This window comes from Myotis nattereri (genome assembly GCF_964212035.1).
Source record: "Myotis nattereri genome assembly, chromosome: 14".
NCBI lineage: Eukaryota > Metazoa > Chordata > Mammalia > Chiroptera > Vespertilionidae > Myotis > Myotis nattereri.
The window spans coordinates 55134212-55157034 of record NC_138089.1 but is presented as its reverse complement, the minus strand read 5'-3'; the positions used below and the strand labels follow the sequence as shown (position 1 = coordinate 55157034).

At 48.6% G+C, this 22823-nt stretch overlaps 1 protein-coding gene across 1 annotated transcript in view; it reads right to left on the bottom strand.

Annotated features, from left to right (window-relative positions):
• The window catches only part of MYRIP (myosin VIIA and Rab interacting protein), a 161611-nt gene that overhangs the window by 22465 nt on the left and 116323 nt on the right, over positions 1-22823 (bottom strand). The window contains exons 9-11 of the mRNA XM_081106553.1: positions 15000-15153; positions 10760-11400; positions 5951-6190 (exon numbers count right to left, since the gene is read on the bottom strand). Coding sequence (XP_080962679.1) covers positions 5951-6190; positions 10760-11400; positions 15000-15153 — 1035 coding nt within the window. The remainder of the gene's footprint in view (positions 1-5950; positions 6191-10759; positions 11401-14999; positions 15154-22823) is intronic.

Genomic DNA, 22823 nt, shown 5'->3' with positions numbered 1-22823 from the left:
TACTTTAAGTCCAACATTTCCTTAGTGCTTTCCTGTCTGGATGATGTACTGAAAGTACCGAAGTCCTCTGCTATTATTGTATTGCTGTCTATTTCTCCCTTTAGATCTTTTAGTGTTTGCTTAGTATCTTTAGGTGCTCTGATGTTGGGTATACTAGTATATATATTTATGATTGTTATGATTGATGAATTGACTCCCCTTATCATTATATAATCACCTTCCTAGTAAGCTTTTGAGCTAAAATCTATTTTGTCTGATGTTAAGTATAGCTACCCATGTTCTCTTCTGATTTTCACTTGCATGGAATATCTTTTTCCATCCCTTCACTTTGAGCCTGTGTGTGTCCTTAAAGCTGAAATGAATCTCTTGTAGGCATATAGTTGGGTCTTCTTCTTTTTTTAAAATATCCATTCAGCTACTCAGTATCTTTTGATTGGAGAATTTAATCCATTTACATTTAGAGTGATTATTGATAGGTAAGGACTTTATAACGCCATCTTATTGTTTTCTGGATGTTTTGTTGTTCTTTTGTTCTTTTCTTCCTCTCTTGTTGTCTTTGTGAACTGCTGATTTTCCATCATCAATGCTATTCTGAAACTTCTCCACTGGACTCCTGGACTCCCACAAAAGCTCTCTTGTCCATTGGTAATTGTTTTATTTCATGTTCTCCAGGGGTTACAGGGCCATGGCCAAGAGGAACTAGAGCAGTGATGGCGAACCTATGACATGCGTGTCAGAGGTGACACACGAACTCATTTTTTTGGTTGAGTTTTCTTTGTTAAATGGCATTTAAATATATAAAATAAATATCAAAAATATAAATCTTTGTTTTACTATGGTTGCAAATATCAAAAAATTTCTATATGTGACACGGCACCAGAGTTAAGTTAGGGTTTTTCAAAATGCTGACACGCCAAGCTCAAAAGGTTCGCCATCACTGAACTAGAGTTATTTCACAGGCCACTCCAAGGTCCACAGCCATGACCAAGGTCTGTATGCCTCCTATCTGGTGCATGAGTGGGTGAGACTCCTCCTGGGAGTATATATGGTCACTGTCATTCTTTACATGTTTGTGGAGAGAGGAGTCCTAGCTTTTATGAAATACCTAAGGAGATCTGCAACCCGCAAAAAGTTAAAAGCCACTGCTGTTGAGTTTTTATCTTCCTATTTTATCAGAAATGGTTGCTTAACTTTAACAGCTATTGCTTAGAATTCATTCTTCATTCAACATTTATAAATTTTCTACCTTATGTCCAACAGCAATCAAGGAATTTAACAACATAATCATGTTTTCCCCCTTTTTCTTATAAATATAATGGGAAATATCAATGTTTCATAAAATTGATATTATTGATATTCCTAGACTAAATCCTACATGGCCATTGTAAATTATTATTTTAGTATGTAGTTAAAAAACATTTGCTAACATATGGAGGGTTTTTGAATCTTTATTAACCAGTGAGTTAGTATGTAAATTTTTGGTGGTATCTGACTTTTGGGTCAGATTCAGACCAAGATTTTAAATAAATAAAATGAAGTTGGATACTTTCAATTTTTTAATGCTAAAGAACAGTTTAAATAGTATGGAAGTGACTAGTACTATGAACATTTGATGAGTTTTATTGGCAAGACTTTTGGATCTAGCTTCTTTCTGAGGAATAACTCTTTGACTACTTTCCCAATTTCTTCCATGGTCTGTTCAGATTTTATGATACTCAGAGCCAGTTTTGCTTATTTAATTCTTAGAAACAATCACTATTTAAAGAAGTTACTACAAATATCAAATCATTCACCTATAATTTTAAAAAATCTTAAAGCCACATATACTTACTATTTTTCAAATATATGTATATACTATTTTGATGGACAAAATACACATTTATGTAAAAGTGTTTACATTCATAACTCTGTCATGTACTTATTTGATTAATAGTAAAATATTACGATGTTCAAGATGTTCTTGATATTTACAACGAGTTCTCATTCAGGAAAAACTCTAGGGTTTCACTGTATTGCTTTGAGATGGATATTCTTAATCATAATCACCTGTTTCATTGACAGTTTTTTAATGGAATATGTGTTAAACGTTTCCAAGGACCATTCTGGCATCAGTTGAGATTATGATGTGCTTTTAAAAAACAGCACTTACGAAATGATTTCTTGTAACAATGAGGTTTCCTGCCATTAACTTCATTTTTGCATTTTCAGAATAAATATATTAGCGGTGGCTTGTGATTCTCTTAATATTGCAAGATTTAGTTTGCTAGTATTGTATTTAAAATTTTGGTATTTGTGTTTGTAGGTAAGGCTCCTCGCTCCCTCCTTCCTTTCCTCTTTTCCTTCCTCTCCTCTTGTTTTTATATTCTCTCTATTCAGAATGTTTCCAAGAGCACAGTCCTGTTTATTCTGCAGAGCTTCAGACAGACGGTACCCTTTTGCCTTCTCTCCCCGCTTACCTCCCATGATCCCATCTCCCAAGGGCATCTTACTTTTGGGCTTTAGTGGGTCCAGAGCTTTGTTTCTGAGACCTTTCTACTTCTAGAGCTACTCTGCCTTTCCCTCTTCAAACCACATCTGTCCAATGTCCCACTCTACCGCTGTGGCTGAGGTAGCCTAGGTTTTTGCCTGACCCTTCAGGTGACACCTGCAAGTTACAGAGGCTTTAAGGCTCTCTGCATTGGAGTTCTGGCCAGTCTTTCTCTCGCGCTCAGTTCACCTTTGCCCAGAGAGGAAGGTGTTCTGCCGAAGTCCCGTTATCCAGGGGAGACCCTGGAGCTGTCTTCCCAGCCAGGCAGGCCTCCCCACCGTCTCCGCACAAGGAAGGCTGGGGAAGGGGTGAACCAGTGACAGACAACGTGGGCAAATGAAGCCTCCTCACCTGTTCAAGCACCGTGGACAAGAGCTGCAGCTCTTTCAAAAAAATTTTAAATATATTTTTATTGATTTTAGAGAGGAAGGGAGAGGGAGAGAGAGATAGAAACATCAGTGATGAAGGAGAATCATTGATAGAGCCTGCAAACAGGGCATGTACCCTTGACAGGAATTAAACCTGGGACCCCTCAGTCCACAGGCCAAAGCTCTATTCACTAAGCCAAACCAGTTAGGGTATCTAAGTGGATAGCTAATGCCTCTGTTTCCCTAGGACAGTGGTTGGCAAACTGCAGCTCGCGAGCCACATGCGGCTCTTTGGCCCCTTGAGTGTGGCTCTTCCACAAAATACCGACTTCTGCGCATGGGCCACGAAGTTTCAATCGCACTGTATGTGCGTGCCCGCACGTGGTATTTTGTGGAAGAGCCACACTCAAGGGGCCAAAGAGCCGCATGTGGCTCGCGAGCTGCAGTTTGTCTACCATGGCCCTAGGCCTAGGGCAACAGTTAAATAGAGAGTTAGAAAAGAGATGTGACTTCCTCCACAGGCACACGGCCTGCGGAGGTCAGCGGAGTCTGTAGGCTACAAGTTAGTATCTAACGCCATATTCACTTCAGCACCAACTAAAGATTAAGACGCTCTTCTGAAATGAAAAGCTACCCGAGAGGAAGGACAGCCAGTCCGCCTGTGGATGACGAGTTATTTTGCAAGGGTGAGCTACACGCGGACAATACTTGGTTTTATGTCAACACTGTGATGTCGACAAAAGCTGGTCACAAGCACATGAAGCTTCAGAAGCCCAAGGCTCTGCGTTTTCTCGGCATCAATAAGCCTGTCTCCCTGACCACTGAGCAGCACTGTGTTTCTATGTGACTTGATGTTAGTAAGTGGGGAGCAGCCATGAGAAGGTGCACAGTGACACTGGTTAGTTTAGAGAAGTCTCAGTACCTTGGTGAGAATTACTCCCTGAAACTATAAACATGGGAGATGTTAGCTAGTCGGTGACTCCCTTGTGGAAATAAAGCACAATGGCTCAGCCAGCTGTGATAAGAACTGGCAAACGAAGACACCTTAAATAGAAATGTGTTCAGGACACTGGATGTAAAAAGTTGATGATAATGCAAAAATTTAGTAATGTGAACCTTCAACAAACATTCATGTTCTAAAGATTTGACACACAGGACATCATTTGCCATAAACAGTGTCACAAATGATACTTAGGTCAGAAAACCGAAACCTACTTAACCCACTACATGGGATTTTGAAGCCAGAAGGGCCCCTGGGGATTGCTGTTCCAAGCCGAGGAAGATTGGGGGGTTTGTGGGAGATTCAGCCCCTGAATGTGGCCTCCAAGCTCAGGCTGGGAGTACTTGGCCCACCTCTGCGCCCCTCTTTCAGGAACACAGCACCTGCATACCTAGAGGCAAATGGTTCTAAGAACCAATGCAGCCAGGATTCGGTTACAGAACCACTGGCAGGGCCACCTGCCTGGCAGCAGAGGAGACACAAGAGCTTGCTTCTGGGCTGAGGACGCGCTGGTTCGGAAGGCTGACTCCTGAGGCTCAGTGGAACCAAGCTGGCTTCAAGAAGAACATGATCCCTTGGGAACCAGTTCTAGGAGGCTTCTGGACGGGCCCCAAGCCCCAGCAGCCCGTTCTTCAGCTACTTAAAATGCAGACATCAGTGACCGTCCTTGTGTCATCACTGGGCTCCCACACAGCCAGCCAGAGGGAGCTGACTCCAGGGCCAAGTCTGCTCACAGCCAAGGGCTGAGTCCAGTCAAGAGAAAAGGCGTGTATGAAACGGCTCTGCTGCTGCTGGACAGGAACCTGAAGCCCTAATTCCCAGGCGGGTTTTCACTAAGAACCCTGAACTGCCACTGGTGTCCCTGTGTCTGTGGGAATGGGCACATCCCTCTGCTTGGCTCTCAGAGAGCAGGCCAGGGGTGGAGGCAGGAGGAACAGTGACTTCTGGATAAAGCTCTCTCTACAGAAGCTTGGCCTGGCCTCTCCCTGGTACCTCAACTTGACTGCTGAGCAGGCGAAGGGGGCTCGTTCACCCATACACGTGGGTGACCAGTAACTTGCTGGTGTAGATGGCATATTCTCAAAACAGGAAAAGACTGATCATACATGCAAGGCAATCTAGAAGTTTCCAGACAAGAGCTTCTCTCGAGTTACAGATGAGGCAGCTCCTTGTGAAGGAAGGAGCCGGTGATTTGAGGCCAAGCAGGTGCGTGGTGCAGCCCCAGCTCTGAAAGCTGCTATATGTGGGTGGGGGATCTACTTCGTAGGGTTTTTACTAAATGAAGTAAACAGAGGACACAGTCAAGGGTCAGCCTCTTCCTCTCCACTGGGGTTTTCCCGACGCTAACGTGGCCAAGTTCAGCCTGAAAGTACATGGAGAAGCTGCCCAGGGAGCCCAGGCCCACGGAGGAGGAGGGGGCAGAGCACTGACGGAGGCGGGAGTCTGGGATCCCTTTCTCCGAGGGTTGGGTCTACCTCCTGTGGTTGTCACACAATGTTGCTTGGACCTCTGGCTGGCAGGTGGGGGTGGGGGAGTGGGAGGAGGTGTTCGGGGCTCTGGGAGCCCTGGGAGTGAGTAGCAGTGTTTTTAAGATGTTTAAAACTCCGGAATTTCACATATGGGTTCTGAGGCTAAGACAAACACACACAGATCTGAAAAGTGCAGAGATAAACGGTCCAGCAGGCCACTCCCACACGAAGACCACGCATGGAGCTTCATCACTGACTGAAGGAGGGATGGGTACATGATCCCAACCCGCAGGCAGAACCCCCAGGGCGAGGTGGGAGAGATCACAGCACGAAACTACAGACGTGAGCCCAAAGGGCTGTGCTGATGAAGGAGAGTTCGTGAGAGCCGAGAGGTCTTGGTAGCCTTCCGTACAACACAACGCCGGGTTCCTGACTGCGCCACTCAGAGCTCAGCACGAAGGGCTCCTGGGGTTCTCCCAAGCGCATGGGGAGGGCCATTTTAGAGGGAGCTCTTTGGGGACCCCACCCACCTCTGTGCAAACACAGAACCTTTCCCCAGACCCGGCTGCAGAAAGAGGGCCCTTACCTTCTTCAGCTCTTCCTGGATGCTCTGGCTGTTGTCTTCCGAGGACAGACTTTCTTTCTGATTCTCGGACTCTGTCTTGGGCTCGGACTCCTGATCCTCCCCCGAAGACGTCTCCTTCTCACTCATTTTCATCGCCAACTCGAACAACTTGTTTCTCACTTTCTCCTCCGTGGTGTCGGCACGGGTCCGGGGGTGCCGAGTCTCATTGCCGAGGTCGGTCTCTGATAAGTCACCCAACACCTGAATGAAAACCAGAACCGTGAGCTGAGGACGCCTCTCCTACAGTCACGTGGTTCGTCCCCAGTGGCACCCAGGAAGGATCGTCCAGGAAAGTGACAGCTCTCTTACCTGATCTGGAGAAACACAGATGGGCTTTTACTTTTCACTTTTATTTTCTCAAACACATGCATCTTAACACTTTGCTAAAGGGTTCAGACAGGTGAGCATCTGCACTCAGAGACACGTTGGAATTCATCAGGATTTTTTAGTCACAAAATACTTGCTGAACGCCCAGCCTGGGCAGCACCGTGCTGGTGCTGATAAGGCAAGGCCGAGCAAATCCAGCCCACCCTAGAGGAGGCACAGTAAAACCTTCCATACTAGCCGCCATGATGGCGCGTGCAGAGAAGGGGGTGGGGTGGGAGGGATGCTCTGATAGCCACTAAGGGGCACTTGCTGGGAGACGCTGGGGATTAGGCAAAAGCCTTCCTTGTGGAATCAATGTCTGAGTTGAGCATCAAAGTATAGCAGCTTCCCAGCTCAAAGGCAGAGAGGGAAGAACAGGATTCCAGGCAAAGATTTTGAGATGGAGCAAGGTCCCTGCACATCTGTAAGGAATACTGTGTGGTATTCCCTTGGTAATTGTGGTTCTAGCTTAGTGATGACACTGACAGCTCCTACTCTCCACTTCGTGAACATCTCCTAAGCTCCTCCTGTGAGCAAGTCCCTGGCCAGGCCTGGGGAAATCCAGGAGCACAGGGAGGCTGTGACTCTCACTTGTTCTTGGCCTTGACGTGGACAGATGTATATGGAATGTTAAGATAGCCTCAGCATACCACCAGGGTCTACTAGAACCAATTTTAGAGTTTGAGTTTCCTCACTGAGTTAGTTGTTCGATCTATTTATAAGGCTTGATATCTCATGACTTTTATTACTTTGTGAATGGCTTCCAAAGAATAAATGGAAAATTTACTTATATTTTAAATAAAATAAAATATTCTATCTTGCATTTACTACATGGGTTCACTGGGCCCTTTTGTAACTCTAAGGTACACGATGGGATCTTCGTGATCTAATTCTTCCCATCTTTTGAAATATTTTGCTGTTTCATCACCCTGGGAGATGTTTTTCATGATTACTCATCAGTTATTCCCAATTATGCTAGGAGACTGAGATAATAATACGGAAGAAAAGAATTGCCTAGAAGAATGATTCAATAGTGAAATAAATCATCACTGTTTTGAGTCTGCTTTTTGCTCACTGCATACAGTTGAGAATTCAAAGTTTCATAATGACAAAGAGAAGAAATGGACAGAGAACAATGCTTCACAATTACTGGGTGACTCAGAAGATGAAGTGTCAGAGGAGCACAGCTCTCCAGACTCTAACAATGATGGTGAAGTTAACTGTATGAGTCAAATCTCAGACCAAGACTCTTCAGGTGATAGCGTCCTAGGTGACTTATCTTAAACTCAAGAATCCATGAGCACACAATGTATTCCTGAGGACAAGACAGTATGATATTTTCATTTAGTCATTCGACAGGAAGAGCTTCATCACGCACATCTGCAACCAGAATCTGCACCCTCTTGTTTTGCTAAAAAGATGTGTGACCATTCTGGCTGGGTGGCTCAGTTGGTTAGAACTAACCGTTAAGGGTTGGCCCGGTCGGTGTGGCTCAATGGTTGAGAGTTGACCTATGAACCAGGAGATCACAGTTCGATTCCCAGTCGGAGCACAATCCTGGGGTTGTGGGCTCTACCCTCTGTAGTAGGTGTACAGGAGGCAGCCGATGGAAGATTCTCTCTCATCATTGATGTTTCTATCTCTCTCTCCCTCTCCCTGAAAATCAATAAAAACATTTAAAAAAGAGAGAGAGAGACAACCTTGACAATCTGCTATTTAAAAAAAATAATAATAATTTTTAAAAAGGTTGCAGGTTGGATTCTCAGCCAGGGCGCATACCTAGATGGCAGGTTTGGTCCCCAGTCAGGGTGCATATGGGAGGCAATCGATTCATGGTTCTTTCTCACATTGATGTTTCTCTTTCCCTCAAATCAGTGAAAACATACCCCTGGGTGAGGATTAAAAAAATAAATAAAATGTCTTTTAAAAAGCTTTCTTAATTAAATAAGGTACAAAATAAAAAAATAAAGGAAATAACTGATATATTATTATTAAGAAAAACGATTGACAAATTATTAGCAATAAAAACTTTTGCATGTAAAATGAAGTTAAGGCAAAAGTGATAAACAAAGGGAGAATATTTTCAATGTGTAACCATCAAAAAACTAAAATCTACAACATAATTAGAAAATAAAACTCATTCGGAAAAATCAATAAGAAAAAGGCAAGTGGTCCAATAAAATAACAGGAGGAGATAAGTGTGTCTTTCACAGAAGAAAAAAATGCAAATAGCTTCAAATATCAGGAAAAATGCGCAACCTCAGTCGTAACTGAAAATGTTAACTGAAAAGAAATGCATTTCTTCCCTCACTTAAGGTGGTGACAGTTTCACAGGCTGACGGCACTAAGTACTGTGGGAAACATACTCAAACGGTGCTTGGCCGCGTGAACTGCTATGAGGTTTTGGGAGCTTGATTTGGCCAGTCCTCATTAGAATGAAAGATCCATGTACCTCAAGTCAGCAATTCTACTTCCTGTACTTGTGTAAAGAGATTTGCACAGCGATATTCTCCGCAGCGTTGTTTATAACCTCAGCCTCTGGAAAGTCTTTAGTGTCCATCTTTCTGGGAACTGTGGGTGGTGGTCCCTCCCCACCATGGAGAGTGGAAAGCCCAGGGGGTTGGGTGGATGCTGGCAGCAGCCTGCCCCCGTGGGGAAGTCTTCCATCACTAGCATAGCTTAGACTTTTCCGTGGATGGTTCAGAGCGATAAGAAAAAGACTGACTTCTGTTAGATTTAGTTTTGTTTAAGAACTCCCTACAGGCAAGGCACCCTCACTGCTTGCACCCGGATGGATTGCTCCCACTCCCACACTCTCGGGGACCACGCGATGCAATCTTTTGCAGGTACGATGAGCAGTTCTGTGTGTGCTGACATCCCTATGACTTATTGTTAAGAGAAAGAGGAAGAAGAATATGGATAGAAAGACGCTGGTTTTGCTAAAACACAGATACATTTACAGAACTATATTTCTAAATGTACTATATGCGTATAAATGCACAAATACAACTGTAGTCATTTGGGGGAAGATAACAAGGATTTAGGGTTGTGGTCAAGGGAGAGGATATCTGTGTTTTGAAATTTAAAATTTAAAAGTATACAGGTAAACTATAATATATATTTTTTTCTTTTGAGAAGAGAACTGCTCTGGTAAACTAAAGAGAAGGGAGGATCGGGAGGCCAGAGTTTCCAAGTCCCTGGAAGTGCAACGCCATCGCCACCTAGTGGAAGGAGAGGACACTGCCAGGGGAGGTGGACACAACACTGGTCCAAGCCATCACCTTTCTCCCAGCTCTTGCCTTCCCTTTATTGACGCCTTGCAAAGATGAATACCAAAAGATAACTTGCAAGCCACTTCAGAATAAATAGAAAGCTTCAGGCACCTACAAAACTTTATACCTGCAAGTGTGCAGACGACCCTCAAGAATATCCCCGAGGGAAGTTACTCACGGTTTCGGGAAAGCAGTCTGCACCTGAGCTAGGTGATAATGATTCCCAGTTGCACAGAACTTTGTATTTACTCTATCGTCACAACAATCCTGAGATCACTTTTAATGATCTTGTTTTAGAGAGAAAATGAGAGCTTAGCCCAAATAAGGGCCCTTTCTAGGCATGATATGCACAGGTCAGGTAGGACTGACGCCAAATTCTGTGACATTCACTTCCCTCAAACCTTCTTTGAAGTGGGTTCCACTAGTATCTCCATTTACAGACGAGGAAGCTGAGACCTAGATGCTTTGCCCAGGTCACATAGCTGGACTTGAACCAGGAAGGCTGACTCTAGGCCCCAGGCCCTTCCCCTGCTGCCAGTGGCCCTCACACTTGCATGCACAGGATTATCAGGAGAGTCCACTGCCACAGAGATGGCTGGATCCAGCAGGACTGGGGTGGGGCCTGCGAATCTGCATTTCCAGCATGTTCCCTGATGCTGCTGGTCCGGGGCCACACCTTGCAAAGCTACTTTGAACCCTAAGCTCTCATCTCTGAGGGGGCCAGAGAGTTGATGTGACCTGTCTGTGTCGCTCAGCTACCTAGCAGCAAACATCATGATGAGAATCTGGGTCTGAAGTCTTAACCCCGGACTCTCTATGCCAGTGATGGCGAACCTTTTGAGCTCGGCGTGTCAGCATTTTGAAAAACCCTAACAACTCGTGCCGTGTCACATCTAGAAATTTTTTGATATTTGCAACCATAGTAAAACAAAGACTTATATTTTTGATATTTATTTTATATATTTAAATGCCATTTAACAAAGAAAAATCAACCAAAAAATGAGTTTGCGTGTCACCTCTGACCCGCGTGTCATAGGTTCGCCATCACTGGTCTATGCCAACCATGCTTGAAGGAGTGCACATCCTCCCGGAAGGTGTGCGCGTGCGCGCTTGCACGCACCTATTTTATTACCTGGTGGGTGTTCGGCTCCTGGGAATGGGCGTTGGGGGAAGACAGCTCCTTGCTTGGATCCTCTGAGCCCACGCGGGCCCTTCTCCACCTCCGTGCCCGCCGGTCTGGCGCGTGGGGGGCCTCCTCAGGCTCGCTGCTGTCCGAGGTCTCCCTGCTGGCTGCCTGGGGATTGAAGTTCACGTCCAGCTCCCCCTGGAGGTGCATCTTTTCGGCGACAGGGGTCCTAGGAGCCTTCCTCTGCAGCCAGGACAGTCTGGCCCGATGATGTCCTGTTTCCCGGGAGGAGCCCGTGGAGGACGTCTCTGAGTCAGAGCACGTGGCCTCGAGGTGGGGGGAAAGCCTGGAGGGAGCAGAGGTGGCGGAGGGGACTTGGTCCAAGCCTTGGGCCTGCGTGGGCTGAGGCTGGGGGTTCCTGGGCAGATCCTGGGGCCCTGGGCATAGTGTGCTCAAGGCCTCACTCCAGTCAAAGTCCTCCTCGCTGTCGGAGCCCATCTCGTCGTAGGCGGAGGCCGCGCTGGAGGCAGCCTCCAGGGCCTGGAACGCGCCACTCTTAGGCTTGGCCAGCAGGCGGGCGGGGGGCAGAGCGCCATCCTTCAGCGCCACCCAGTTCCCATCGGGGCTCTGCAAAACGGGGGCCCGGTCTGTAGGTGGGGGGGAGAGAGAAACCAGAGAGGCCGTTATCAGCTTAGAGCAGGTGAGGCTGCCACCTGCCACTGCCCCATGACTGGCTCCTGGGGTCTTGGGGAGCAGCTGCTCTAGGAAGTCCATAGGGGCACACCTAACTGGGGACAAGTTTAAAGGTCCCCAGGAAGTCCCTCGAGGCCTCCCAGCGCCCCAGTGCTGCACAGATGAAGAGAAACTCAGAGATCTGACTCCTATCTAATGCCACCCAGGTAGATGGTCCCCTCCGTCTCCAAGAGTCGCCCCACTCCTGTCCTCAGCTGGCCTGGCCTGGGCAGCGACGGGGAGAGGGGAAGGCTGCTGCTGGCAGCCTCAGGTCCTGGCTCTTTGACTTTGGCCATGGTTTTGTCTCTTAGATCCTCCTTTTCCTCACTGGATGGGAGAAGACACCATCACCTGATTCCATCACCTGCCTGGCCCACCTCACAGGTTAGCACACCCTGCCCTCAGCAACTGTACAGACCTCACTCACAACAGCCTTGGCAGGTGGCGAGGGAGTCAGCCCAGTGCCGCCTCCTCTCCTCCCCTGCCTTTGGCAATCCCAGGTTGCCATGTTCCCCTGGGGAAGCTAGAAGTTGGCCAACTTCTTTCTCGGCAAGAGCACAGACATCTCCACGAACACTCAACCCTATGAAAACCTTGGTTGTCGAGCTGCATCATGGGAACTGCTCAACGTCGCATCTGGGCTCCAAGACCACATTCTCTTTGTCCACTGGGGGCATCCTCTGAGACCCTGCTCCTCGCCACCCACTCTTCTGTCCAAATTCTCACCCTTTCCTGGTTGTGCAGACGGTAGTCAGCGAGCAGCTGGGGGCAGGGACCGTCCCCTGATCTTCCCGTCCCAGCTGTGCGCACAGGAGATGCTTGGTCAAGGTCTCTAAGTGAGTGTGTGTTTGGGGGGACCCACGAGCTGCTGTGAGCGCTGTCAGGACTGAGGCAGAGTTGCTGTGGTTCACTCCGCCCGCAGTGCCCCCGGCGCTGACCCCAGCTGTGGACCGGACAGGCTCCAGAACCAACCCTCCCCCTGACGCAGAAACAGAGCTGCTGACAACAGCCCAGTGGACATTAACCTTCTACGGTGACCTCCGCCTCCAGGCCTCCTCAGGCTGGGCCATGCCCCTCGGAGTGATCTGCTTCCTGCTGTACATATCAGACCGTGGTCAGGACCTCTGGGGTTGGCCCGGACATTTCAGAACGTCAAAGGCCCAGCATTCCTCAGGAAAACCAGCGGTTTCCTACCCAAGCGCTTTATTTATTATTAATTTTTCATTTTCCATCTTCCTCCTGAGGGATGCAGGGATGTTTGGACCGAGTGTGAAATGTGTGTGTGTGTGATGTTGTTGAACTAAGTTTTATGCGTACACAGAACTGATGAATTACACGCGGGTGCCTTGTTTTACGGAATATTATGCACGCAATCGTGTTTCGAAAAGCAAAGCCCTCTGCAAATGTATGCGGAGTGCTCGTAATTCAGCGGGGAACTGTTTTGTGGAGTGGAGTGTCTTTTAGAAGGTTTATCATATCCTTTAAGTGTACCAGTGTGTACGTTTGAATTCTGAAATGCTGTTCTTGTCACTGCTGCTTGTTTGTTTTTTAGGTGGGGGGGCTCTGCCAATTTGAAAAAGCTGTGATCGGAGCCACGGTGTCTGCAGGTGAGGGCCAGGGTGCTCCCAGCTGTGGGGTCCTGGACAAGCTACTCACCCTCACTGACCCGCAAGGCTTTCACCTGGCACGCAGGATAATGGCAGTGCTTGGGAACGCCATGGGAGGGATAAACAAAATTGGGCCCGCAGGTGGTCGCTGTCCCTTGTAAAGTGATTCTTAAAAGCTAGGTATTTATTACTCTTTAGTGAAGATCTATTATGTGATGTTCTCAGAGGTCCTGTGGAATCTAAGAGTTCCTTCTCTGTGATAATTTTCCATCCAGGTGAGAGAGAAAGAAAAAAAATATGAACGAATGAATGAATGTGGGTCTGTTGGGCAACAGCAGGGGGAAGAAAACTGATCTAGAAAGGGAAAATGCACTTAAGGAAACCCAAAACCATACGCATACACAAGGAAAACTTCATGTGCTCACAGAATCTCCGCAATTTCTACTGACAGGTCCTAAAAGGTTCACATGGAAAAGACTTCTTTTGGAAGGTCTTTAGAATAACTGTTAAAAAATACTTCATGTTTTTTATTCTTTGCACTGTGATAACAACAGGATTGGCTTATCTGGCTGCTGGTTAAGTCTTTGCCCTGACAGAGTAGAAGTGATACCACAATCCTTGAAAGCACTGTGGGTATTTTGCTGCTAATTTATTGTTACGGTTGCTGAGGAAAGGGGTCGAGATTTGGGGGGATAATATGGGGTGGAAGTACTCTCTATGGCTCCCTCTTGTGGGGACAACATTCCTAGCTTCCATCACAGGTATGCGTGTTTAGGTGAGGAAGGAACTGACCTGTGTGGGGTGGGGTGAGCATCTTTATCCCAGTTGTGGGGCTCAAGAGACCTCCCTGGCCTGAGCACAGGCGCTTCCCCGCCCTCGGCTGCTCCCCAGGGGATTCCAAGCATCTGGCAGCCTTCTGATGTGTGTGTGACTCTGGCAAAGGGACTCAGCTAGTTTGGGCCCCTAAGGTTGGGAGGGATCACATGACTTGACAGCTTAATAAAGGACTGTGATAGATGTTGAGGAGTTTCTGCAGAGGGAAGTTCAATTGCCCTGTACAGAGGTGAGGCATTCCAGGAGAAGGAGCAGGAAGAGGGAACAGCAATGCCCTCCTCCTGTGTGGCAGGGGGAAAAAAAATCATGTGTCACCCATTCCTGGGATGCATTTTCCCAGCCAGGACTACATTTCCCAGGATCCCCTGCTTGAAGGTGGGGCCATGTGACTAGTTCTTGCTCCTGGGATGGGAGTGAAGGTGGTGCATGCGTCATTTTCCTGCTGAGGGGTTAGACAGCGGGTGCACTGACTTCTCCATTCTCTCTTCCTCTACCTGCTGGCCGGGCGAGGATGACCAGCAGAAGACTCGGAGGCCCTAGGAGACGGCAGAGCCACAGGGTTGAGGAGGCTCTGAAAGCCTCCTGCAGCCAGGACACGGCACTGCACGGCTGCCTGATGAGAACTAAAACTATGGCATTAAACCACCTAAAGGTGTGGTTCACTTGGCATAGCAAGTGTCACCCTAACGAATATGTCGGGCTTCAGAAAGGACACTCTTATAACCAGACACTGGGACCCAAATCCCTCTGAACGCTGACATGTCTGCTGGGTTGGATTAGCGTTCCTGGCCTGTATGAGACATCCTCCCCCTGTCCATGGACCAGGGGCTAGTCCTCATCTCCATCCACTCTACAGGCAGCTGACGTGGGCTGTGCAGCCATGTGAGTTGCACACACACGTCCAGGAGCCCCCACTGTCCCACGGGTCTCACGGGAACACTGCCCAGGCTGCCCACAATGGGCACATGCTGCTCAGATGACAGGAGAAGAGCTGAGCGGCCACGCGGCAGCCAGAAGCCTCCAAGCAGCACAGTTAACCCACAGGCCAACTAGATGCTGCTTAAAACACTCACCTGCCTGGTCCGGACTGTCCAGGCTCCTCCAGCTGGGCCACGCCGGCTCCCCCCTGGGCTGCTGGCCCAGGCTCCCCGGCTGCCTCGATGCAGCCTCCAGCAAACAGGTCTGTAGGGCATCTTCTCCGATGGGTGAGAACTCGGACGGGGACCGCTGTGGGCAGAAAGGAGGGGAAAGGGTGAGCTCATGGGGCGCGGGCCCCGGGAGGAACGCCTTCAGCTTGGCGGCCGACACTGCACAGCGTGGAGGAGAGTGACGGTGTGGGCTTTTCTCGTGTTCTGGTTAAAAGCTGCAAATCAGTACATAGACATACAATGGCAGAAACGGTTCCTGCTTATTGCACCGCCAGCCGGCCAGCCTGCACTAATGGAACAGACAGAGCCAGTTCTCACGGGCTCCGTATCCAGCCAACCCCCAGCTAGTATTTCTCAGGCCGATTACATGTAATAAAAGTAAAAGCATCGTTTCCTCGAAGACTCCGAGCCTGAGTTTCAGCAGGGTGGACAGTAAGCCACAACGTAGGTGCTGCAATTGACAAGTGAGCCAAGAGTGGTCAGTCCACAAGCCCAGAACTATCATAACACCGTCCGACTTGGCGCCTGAATGAAAGAAAGGGAAATAAACTCCAATCCAAGGAGAAGTGGGATCTCCAAGACTGACAGGAACCTTCTTTAAACTGTATCATAAATATGTTATAAATATCATCTATAGAGAATTTGAAGCTCAAATGTTATAGATAAGGAATTTCATCAACAGAGACCCATGTTTCCCTTGTCACTTAATGAAGGAATCCTCTTTTACTGGTGACCTAGTTTTCTCTTTTTATATCGACAAACCCAGGAGGGAAAGGGCAGGGAAGAGTGAAGCCCCCGGCAGCGTCTAGGACAGCAACGTGAACCAAGGACTGTCTCTAATGCTCATCCAACCGAGCAGTCTGTCTCCACCTGCTGGCATGTGACAGAAGTGAAAGCACCTTTTCCTCGAAGACTCCAGACTTCAGTTTCAGCAGGGCTGCAATAGACAAGTGAGCCAAGAATGGTCAGTCCACAAGCCCTAGGCCTGGTCAATGCAACAGCCCAATGCCTCCTCTCCCACCACAGGTGCTAAGAAGACAAAAGGAGGTGCGAGGAGACAAAAAAGAGTGCTTCTGGGGAGCTGTGGGCAGGCCCTGGGTGGTTGGGGGTGGACCCAGGAGGGGAGGTATGGGCAGGGCCTAGGTGGCTGGGGGTGGACCCAGGAGGGGAGGTGTGGGCAGGCCCTGGGTGGTTGGGGTGGACCCAGGAGGGGAGGTGTGGGCAGGGCCTGGGTGGTTGGGGGTGGACCCAGGAGGGGAGCTGTAGGCAGGCCCTGGGTGGTTGGGGGTGGACCCAGGAGGGGAGCTATGGGCAGGGCCTGGGTGGTTGGGGTTGGACCCAGGAGTCAGCTGGACCTGGGCCTTTGCTGTAATACCTTGGCCAACTGACTGAATGACTTTTCAAAAAATATTTTTTCCCCATCACAACTGACATTCAATTATATTAGGCTCATGTGCACAACATAGTGATTAGACATTTATGTAACGTGTGAAGTGGTCCCCCTGATAAATCCAGTACCCATGCAACTGCTCGACTCCTCCACAGACTATGAGCTCCCTGAAGGCCGGGAGAGACTTTTGGGGGGGTGGTCCTCAGTCCCATGTTTGTGACTGAATGTGTGGGGCTCAGGTCTGGCCTGGAGGAGCTGACAGCCTATTGCCAGGTGCAGTGTTACTGTAGGCTCACAGGAGATACTTCCTATTCCCATCTCCAAGCTCCTCACTGTAAATCATGCAGAGTATATGTTCAAAAAAGGGGAAAGTAGCCCGGCCGGCATGGCTCAGTGCTTGAGCATCGACCTATGAACCAGGAGGTCACGGTTCGATCCTGGTCAGGGCACATGCCCGGGTTGCAGGCTCAGTCTCCAGCAGGGGCCATGCAGACAATCAATGATTCTCTCTCATCACTGATGTTTCTCTCTTTCTCTCTTTCTCTCTCTCTCTCTCTCCTTCTCTCTGAAATCAATAAAAATGTATAATTAAAAAAGGGGGGGATAATATTTAATGTTTCATTTTATATGTGGTAGAAGCAGGGCTGGTGATGTCTAGAAGGATGGCCTGAGTTAGAGTCTGCACATGTACACAGGGAGGCTCAAATAGTAATTGATGCATCTACATGTGTGTCTGCAGGAAGTGGCTGGGATCATTTTTATGAGACAAAAATGTCCCCCAAGATACAAAAGCCAAGGCCAAAAAATAGAAAGTCCCTCGCTGGTCCCAACAGGGGAGATGGGATATATGTTCCTCATGAGAAAGCTGGGGGTGCCAGGCTTTTATAATCTATGTCAGACAAGCATTGTTTCCCACTAGAAAATGCTATTTCCTGATATTCACAAAAGGCTCCAAAGGACTGTCTGTAACCAGTCCCAGGACACTGCTGGCCGGGTCTCCAGCCAGGGCGGAAAAGCCCACTCAGAGGCCCAGACCTGGTTTCACCACAAATGTGTTGCAATAAACACACTGAGCAGTAGATGGCGCCACAACGATGCTTTTATGGACCAGTTAGTTCAAGCTCTGCGGCTCCTGGGAAGTGATGGGATTACCTGAGTAATTTATTTGCTCATAACCTTGGGCTGGGCTGCTTGTGCCCTTTCTTTCCCACCCACAGACTCTACCTTTCTTCCCTTCCTCTAACCTACCCGAAGGCTCGTGGAAGAGGCAGGGCTGGTGGTGTCTGGAAGGGTGGCCTGAGTTGGAGTCTGCACATGTACGCACGGAGGGCTGGGAACGCTGGTGGAGCCCGTGGTCCGGGAATGCCAGCATGGCATGCCCGCAGAGCCTTGCAACGAGGGACTTGAGAATCCGAGTTCCAAACAGGCCGCGCCTCCTAACTCTGCAGGCACTGACTATGGGTGGTGTGTTAGGTCAAGTCCGGCTCCTCCTCTTGCTATGTGGGCTCTTGGGGGAAACTTCAACCACGCTAAGCCTGTTTCCTCATGCAAAGGGTTCGGTGTCAGGCCGGGCACATGGAAAACACTCAATAAACAGTAGCTAAAATAAGAGCAGTTATTAAGGCCTCTCACTGAGCCAGGCACCTTATCCATCCTCTCACTCAGTCCGATTGGGTGTGCATGAGTAAACTGAGGCAGGCATTGAGCTCAGGTCTGCCTGGCTCCAAGCCCATGCTTTTCCACGCCCTCCGGGAGCTGTGCCCGAGCCTTTGCTGGAAGCCTGGGAGCAAAGCACTCCTGGCTACCGTGCACCCAGCAGGACCTGCCACGGAGCTCTCCGGCCCTGCAGCTCTGGGTGAGACACCCAGTGTGATCATCAGTTACCTCTGGGATCAGTGACCCTTGAACAATGTGGGGTTTAGGGATGCTGACCTCCGTGCAGTGGAAAATCCACGTATAACTTTTGACCCCCCTCAAAACTTTACTAATAGCCTATAGTTGACCGGAAGCCTTACTAATAATACAGTTGATTAACATATTTTGTATTATATCCATACTAGTGGCCTGGTGCACGAATTTGTGCACATTGAAAGGAAATTAATTAGACGAAATATTTTAATATTGCTATTCACCCTTTCTCTATAATAGAAGTGTCAACCAAATTCACGATCGACAATGACAGATGGAAACATACGCGTGCATTTGGCACAGCAAGAGCTTTATATGTATTGCGCATGCGGGAGTCAACTTAGCCTTTTATAGATACAGAATAAACTTGCTTAATTAGACCTGCTTTCTGATTTAGCTAAACTTTTTCCAGCCCAGTGAATTACCCCAACTTCTCTTTCAGGTAATTGTCGGCAACACAGCAGTAAACATCAACATGAAGCAGATTATTATTGTAGATCATGCAGGGAGAACAAAGGGTAAAATATTTAACTGCAGCAGTGTTTAACTATATTCTGCGCAGTGAGAAAACCTGAAGTCACTTTCAAGGTTCACCATTCCTTACTTCTTTTCAGTTGGGTCAAGTTTCTAAGCTTTCTAAATCTCTGTTTTCTGCCTAATGAAAAGAAAATAGGATTCCAAAGTGTCTCCTATCTACCTACTCCAGGACTTCTGTAAGGATCAAATGAGATGAGGCCCAGGAAAACACAGACATTCACAGACATTTGGTTACAGTGTAAAATGTTTCCACCTGGCTATAAAGCAAGTCATGTTCCTAGGCTAAAGAAACTCCAAGGAGGCTAGTTGCTAGGGAGAGGAAGCTGGGTATTGCTATGTGACATCATTACCAGGATGGACACTTAGCATATTAGCCTTTATATAGAGAGATTATATACTGTCTTCCATTTTTTAAACAAATTAAAGAAACTGATTTCAGAGAGAGGAAGGGAGAGGGAGAAAGAGACAGAAACATCAATGATGAGAGAGAATCATTGATTGGTTGCCTCCTGCATGCCCCACTGGGGACCAAGCCCACAACCCAGGCAATGTGCCTTGACCAGGAATCCAAGCAGGACCTCCTGGCTCATGGGCCGATGTTCAACCACTGAACCACACTGGCCAGGTTGTATATTGTTTTCTTATAATAAAGTAAGCTAGAGAAAAAAAAAATATTAAGAAAATCATAAGGAAGAGAAAATACAGTATTTGTTGGAAAAAAGTCCACAGAGAAGTGGACCTGCGCAGTTCAAGCCCCGTTTTTCAAGGGCCAACTGCCCCTTCCTTTACAGTCGCTGCGTCCTGAGTGGGCGGCAGCAGAGCATTCTACCTACACCTCTTGGAACGGCACTATGATTGCTCTAATTGTCGTCATGGCCAACAGGGCAGGCTCCCCGAGGCACCAATCACTATCAGAACAGTCTTCGCGATCAAGGAGCTCACAGCATAAAACAGGGACAGAACGTTTTTAGCATCGAGGGCTTGGGAGCAAAGGGACCAGTAATAATGGTCAGATGACTCAACAATTGAGACAGCTTTGCTTTGTATTTGTAGGGTCAGTCGTAGCCATTGAATTCAATCCAATAATTATAACAATAATAAAAAATGACTTCAGGTCTGTATGACAGCCAGTCAGAGGGCAGAGCAACTATGAGGGAGAAAATAGCAGTGATTCAGTGAAACGGGGGAGGGAAATAAAAAAGAAAAGAGCAGAGACAGAGAGTCAGGGCTGGGCTTAGTCACTGGCATATCCCGAGTGCCTGGCCCCTGAGGCCATCATCATGATATCAAGAGGATCATCGTATTATTATTACAGAGACACATTTTTATATACAGGCGCCCAAAGGGACAGGCACCGAATGAATTATAACCCTGGGCTAGACCTTTTAGGATATTGCATCATAAGGCTTTGAAAGGCGATGGTGCTGACCCCCTACAGGCAGAGAGCCACACAATAACGGAGGAAATTAAAAAGAGAACAATCACGCTGAACTTTCTTTCATGAGAACAGATGAGAAATCCTGGCTGAATGGGAATGAATTAGGTTTGGGATTTGCAGTTAAGCCCAGGGAGCCTGCAGCGCTCCGAACTCGGCGCAGTTACTCCCCCGAGCCGTACAGAGGAAGACGCTAGATCAGCGGCTCTCAACCTGTGGGTCGTGACCCCTTTGGGGGTTGGACGACCCTTTCACAGGGGTTGCCTAAGACCATCGGAAAACACATACATAATTACATATTGTTTTTGTGATTCATCACTATGCTTTAATTATGTTCAATTTGTAACAATGAAAATATATCCTGCATACAGTGGGGCCTTGACTTACGAGTTTAATTCGTTCAGAGACGGAGCTCGTTAAGGAGCTTGTTAACTCAAATTACTCTATCAACTCAATGCAAAAAAATCAGCCAAGAGATAGCTGGTATCTCAAAAAACTCGTCAGTCGGGACACTTGTAAGTCAAGGCCCCACTGTATCAGATATTTACATTATGATTCATAACAGTAGCAAAATTACAGTTATGAAGTAGCAAGGAAAATAATTTTATGGTTGGGGGGGTCACCACAACATGAGGAGCTGTATTAAAGGGTCGCGGCATTAGGAAGGTTGAGAACCACTGCGCTAGATCAAGGGCATTGGAGCAGGAAAAGGGTATTCAATGCCTGGCCCCACCAACCAGCACATGGGTGGCCTTAAGTAAGTTATGTGAAAGCTTTAGCCTCCGTTTCCTCACCTGTAAAATGGGTCTAATGATACCTGCATCCCCACTGTGATGGGCAGACAGTGCCTGCTCCTTACCCAGCAATGGTTCCTGTCCCCTCCCACTGGGGCCTCATCAGCATCTGTGGCCATCGTGCTGGGGCTGCCACTCATATTGTATTCCAGATGAACGGGGCTCCCAGTCAGGCAATGTGGTGGCCTTGACCAGGCTCAGTCCCTCTCAGGTCCCAATTCCCGAATGTGGTCCCAGCACAGGCTCCTTCATCACAGGGGTCCAGGGCCTGGAGTGGGCCAGTTGGGGCAGGAGTGCGGGGGGTGAGGGTGGGGGTGCGGGGGGTGGGAGGGGAGGAGAAAGAGGGGAAGCACTGGCTTCGCCCATGTGGGTGGGCAGTGTGCCCAGATGCACTGCATGGACCCCGTGAGGAAGCTGACCCTTGTCCACTGGATGTGCCCCCACCTCGAGGGTCCCAGGCTGGCCCTGCTATGGTGCTGGTTAGAGGGGAAGGGCTAGGGGTCCTGGCCAAGGGAAGTAGGCCTGTGACCACTGCAATCAGGCTGCTCAGAGGGGCCAACTGTGCCCGGGGCCGAGCTGGATGCGGGATTTTTCTTTATTCCCCGTCAGGCGGCTCTGTGTGGGGCGGTTCCCATGAGCACAGTGTGGCTCCTGACTAGCGCTTCGGTGAAAACCCGCTGTTTCCGTGGTACAAATCCCGGCGCAGGGAGAACTCAGAGGAGGGGCCAGGAGGAGACTCCTTGATGACCATCCAAGTCCAGGGTGAAGGTTGTAGTGATCTTGTCCCTGTGGTACAGTGCCCACACCCCTGCCAGGCCACACAACCTGGGGTTAAAGTGTAAACCAGAAGGAGTGCTTACCCAAGGGGGTGCACCAATGTCCTTTATGGGCCTTTATTCAAACCACAAACTCGAGGTTCTATCTCCCGATACCCGCTGTGATGCCCTGCCCCCCGCCCCAACCCCAAAAGTGGACAGATCCTGCGGAGTCGACATAACTTACAAAGAGATTCAAAAGATGCTTTAGAGTCAGAGAGGGACTTCCACTGGGCCCTACTCTATCCCAGCATCGGGAAATAAACCATATTCTGCTCTTTGCCTGGGAAAAAAGTAAGAAATGAGTCAGCGCTGTCTACCTCGGTGTCGAAGGCAGAGTGAAGACCTCGCTCGTGGGAGGCAGGCGGCTGGCGAGACAGGTTTCCTGACAAGAAGAGAAAGCCCCGGAGGCATTAGCGTAGAACCCAAGTGGGAACCCTGTGCTAAAAGGCTTCCTCGGTGAAGGCGGCAGCGAAATAAGCTGACAGCATGTTGACAACGGAAGGTCCTGCCAATCAGCCAGTGAAGTGAAATCTCTGATAAAGCCGTAAGGATGCGCCCTGTCACCCCCACGCGCCTGGCGACTGGTGAATCCCGGGCAGAGTCTATGCAGGCGAGGCTGCTGACCATCCCTTCTGGGCTGGCGTGTCTGCCATGGGGCTGCTCTGCACACCCTTCTTTCACTCTGTTCAGAAAGGGGGTGCTTGCCCCTAACCCCCAGGAGGAGTGGGGTAAGCAGTAGGCATTGGTCCCCCACTCACGTGACTTTCCAGTTTTAAGCTGAACCTGTGTGTTGCCCTGGCCCCATGCTCTGCCTGCTGGCACCTGGAGCCGTGGAACCCACGCCCAACTAGCCAGTCCTCCTCTTGC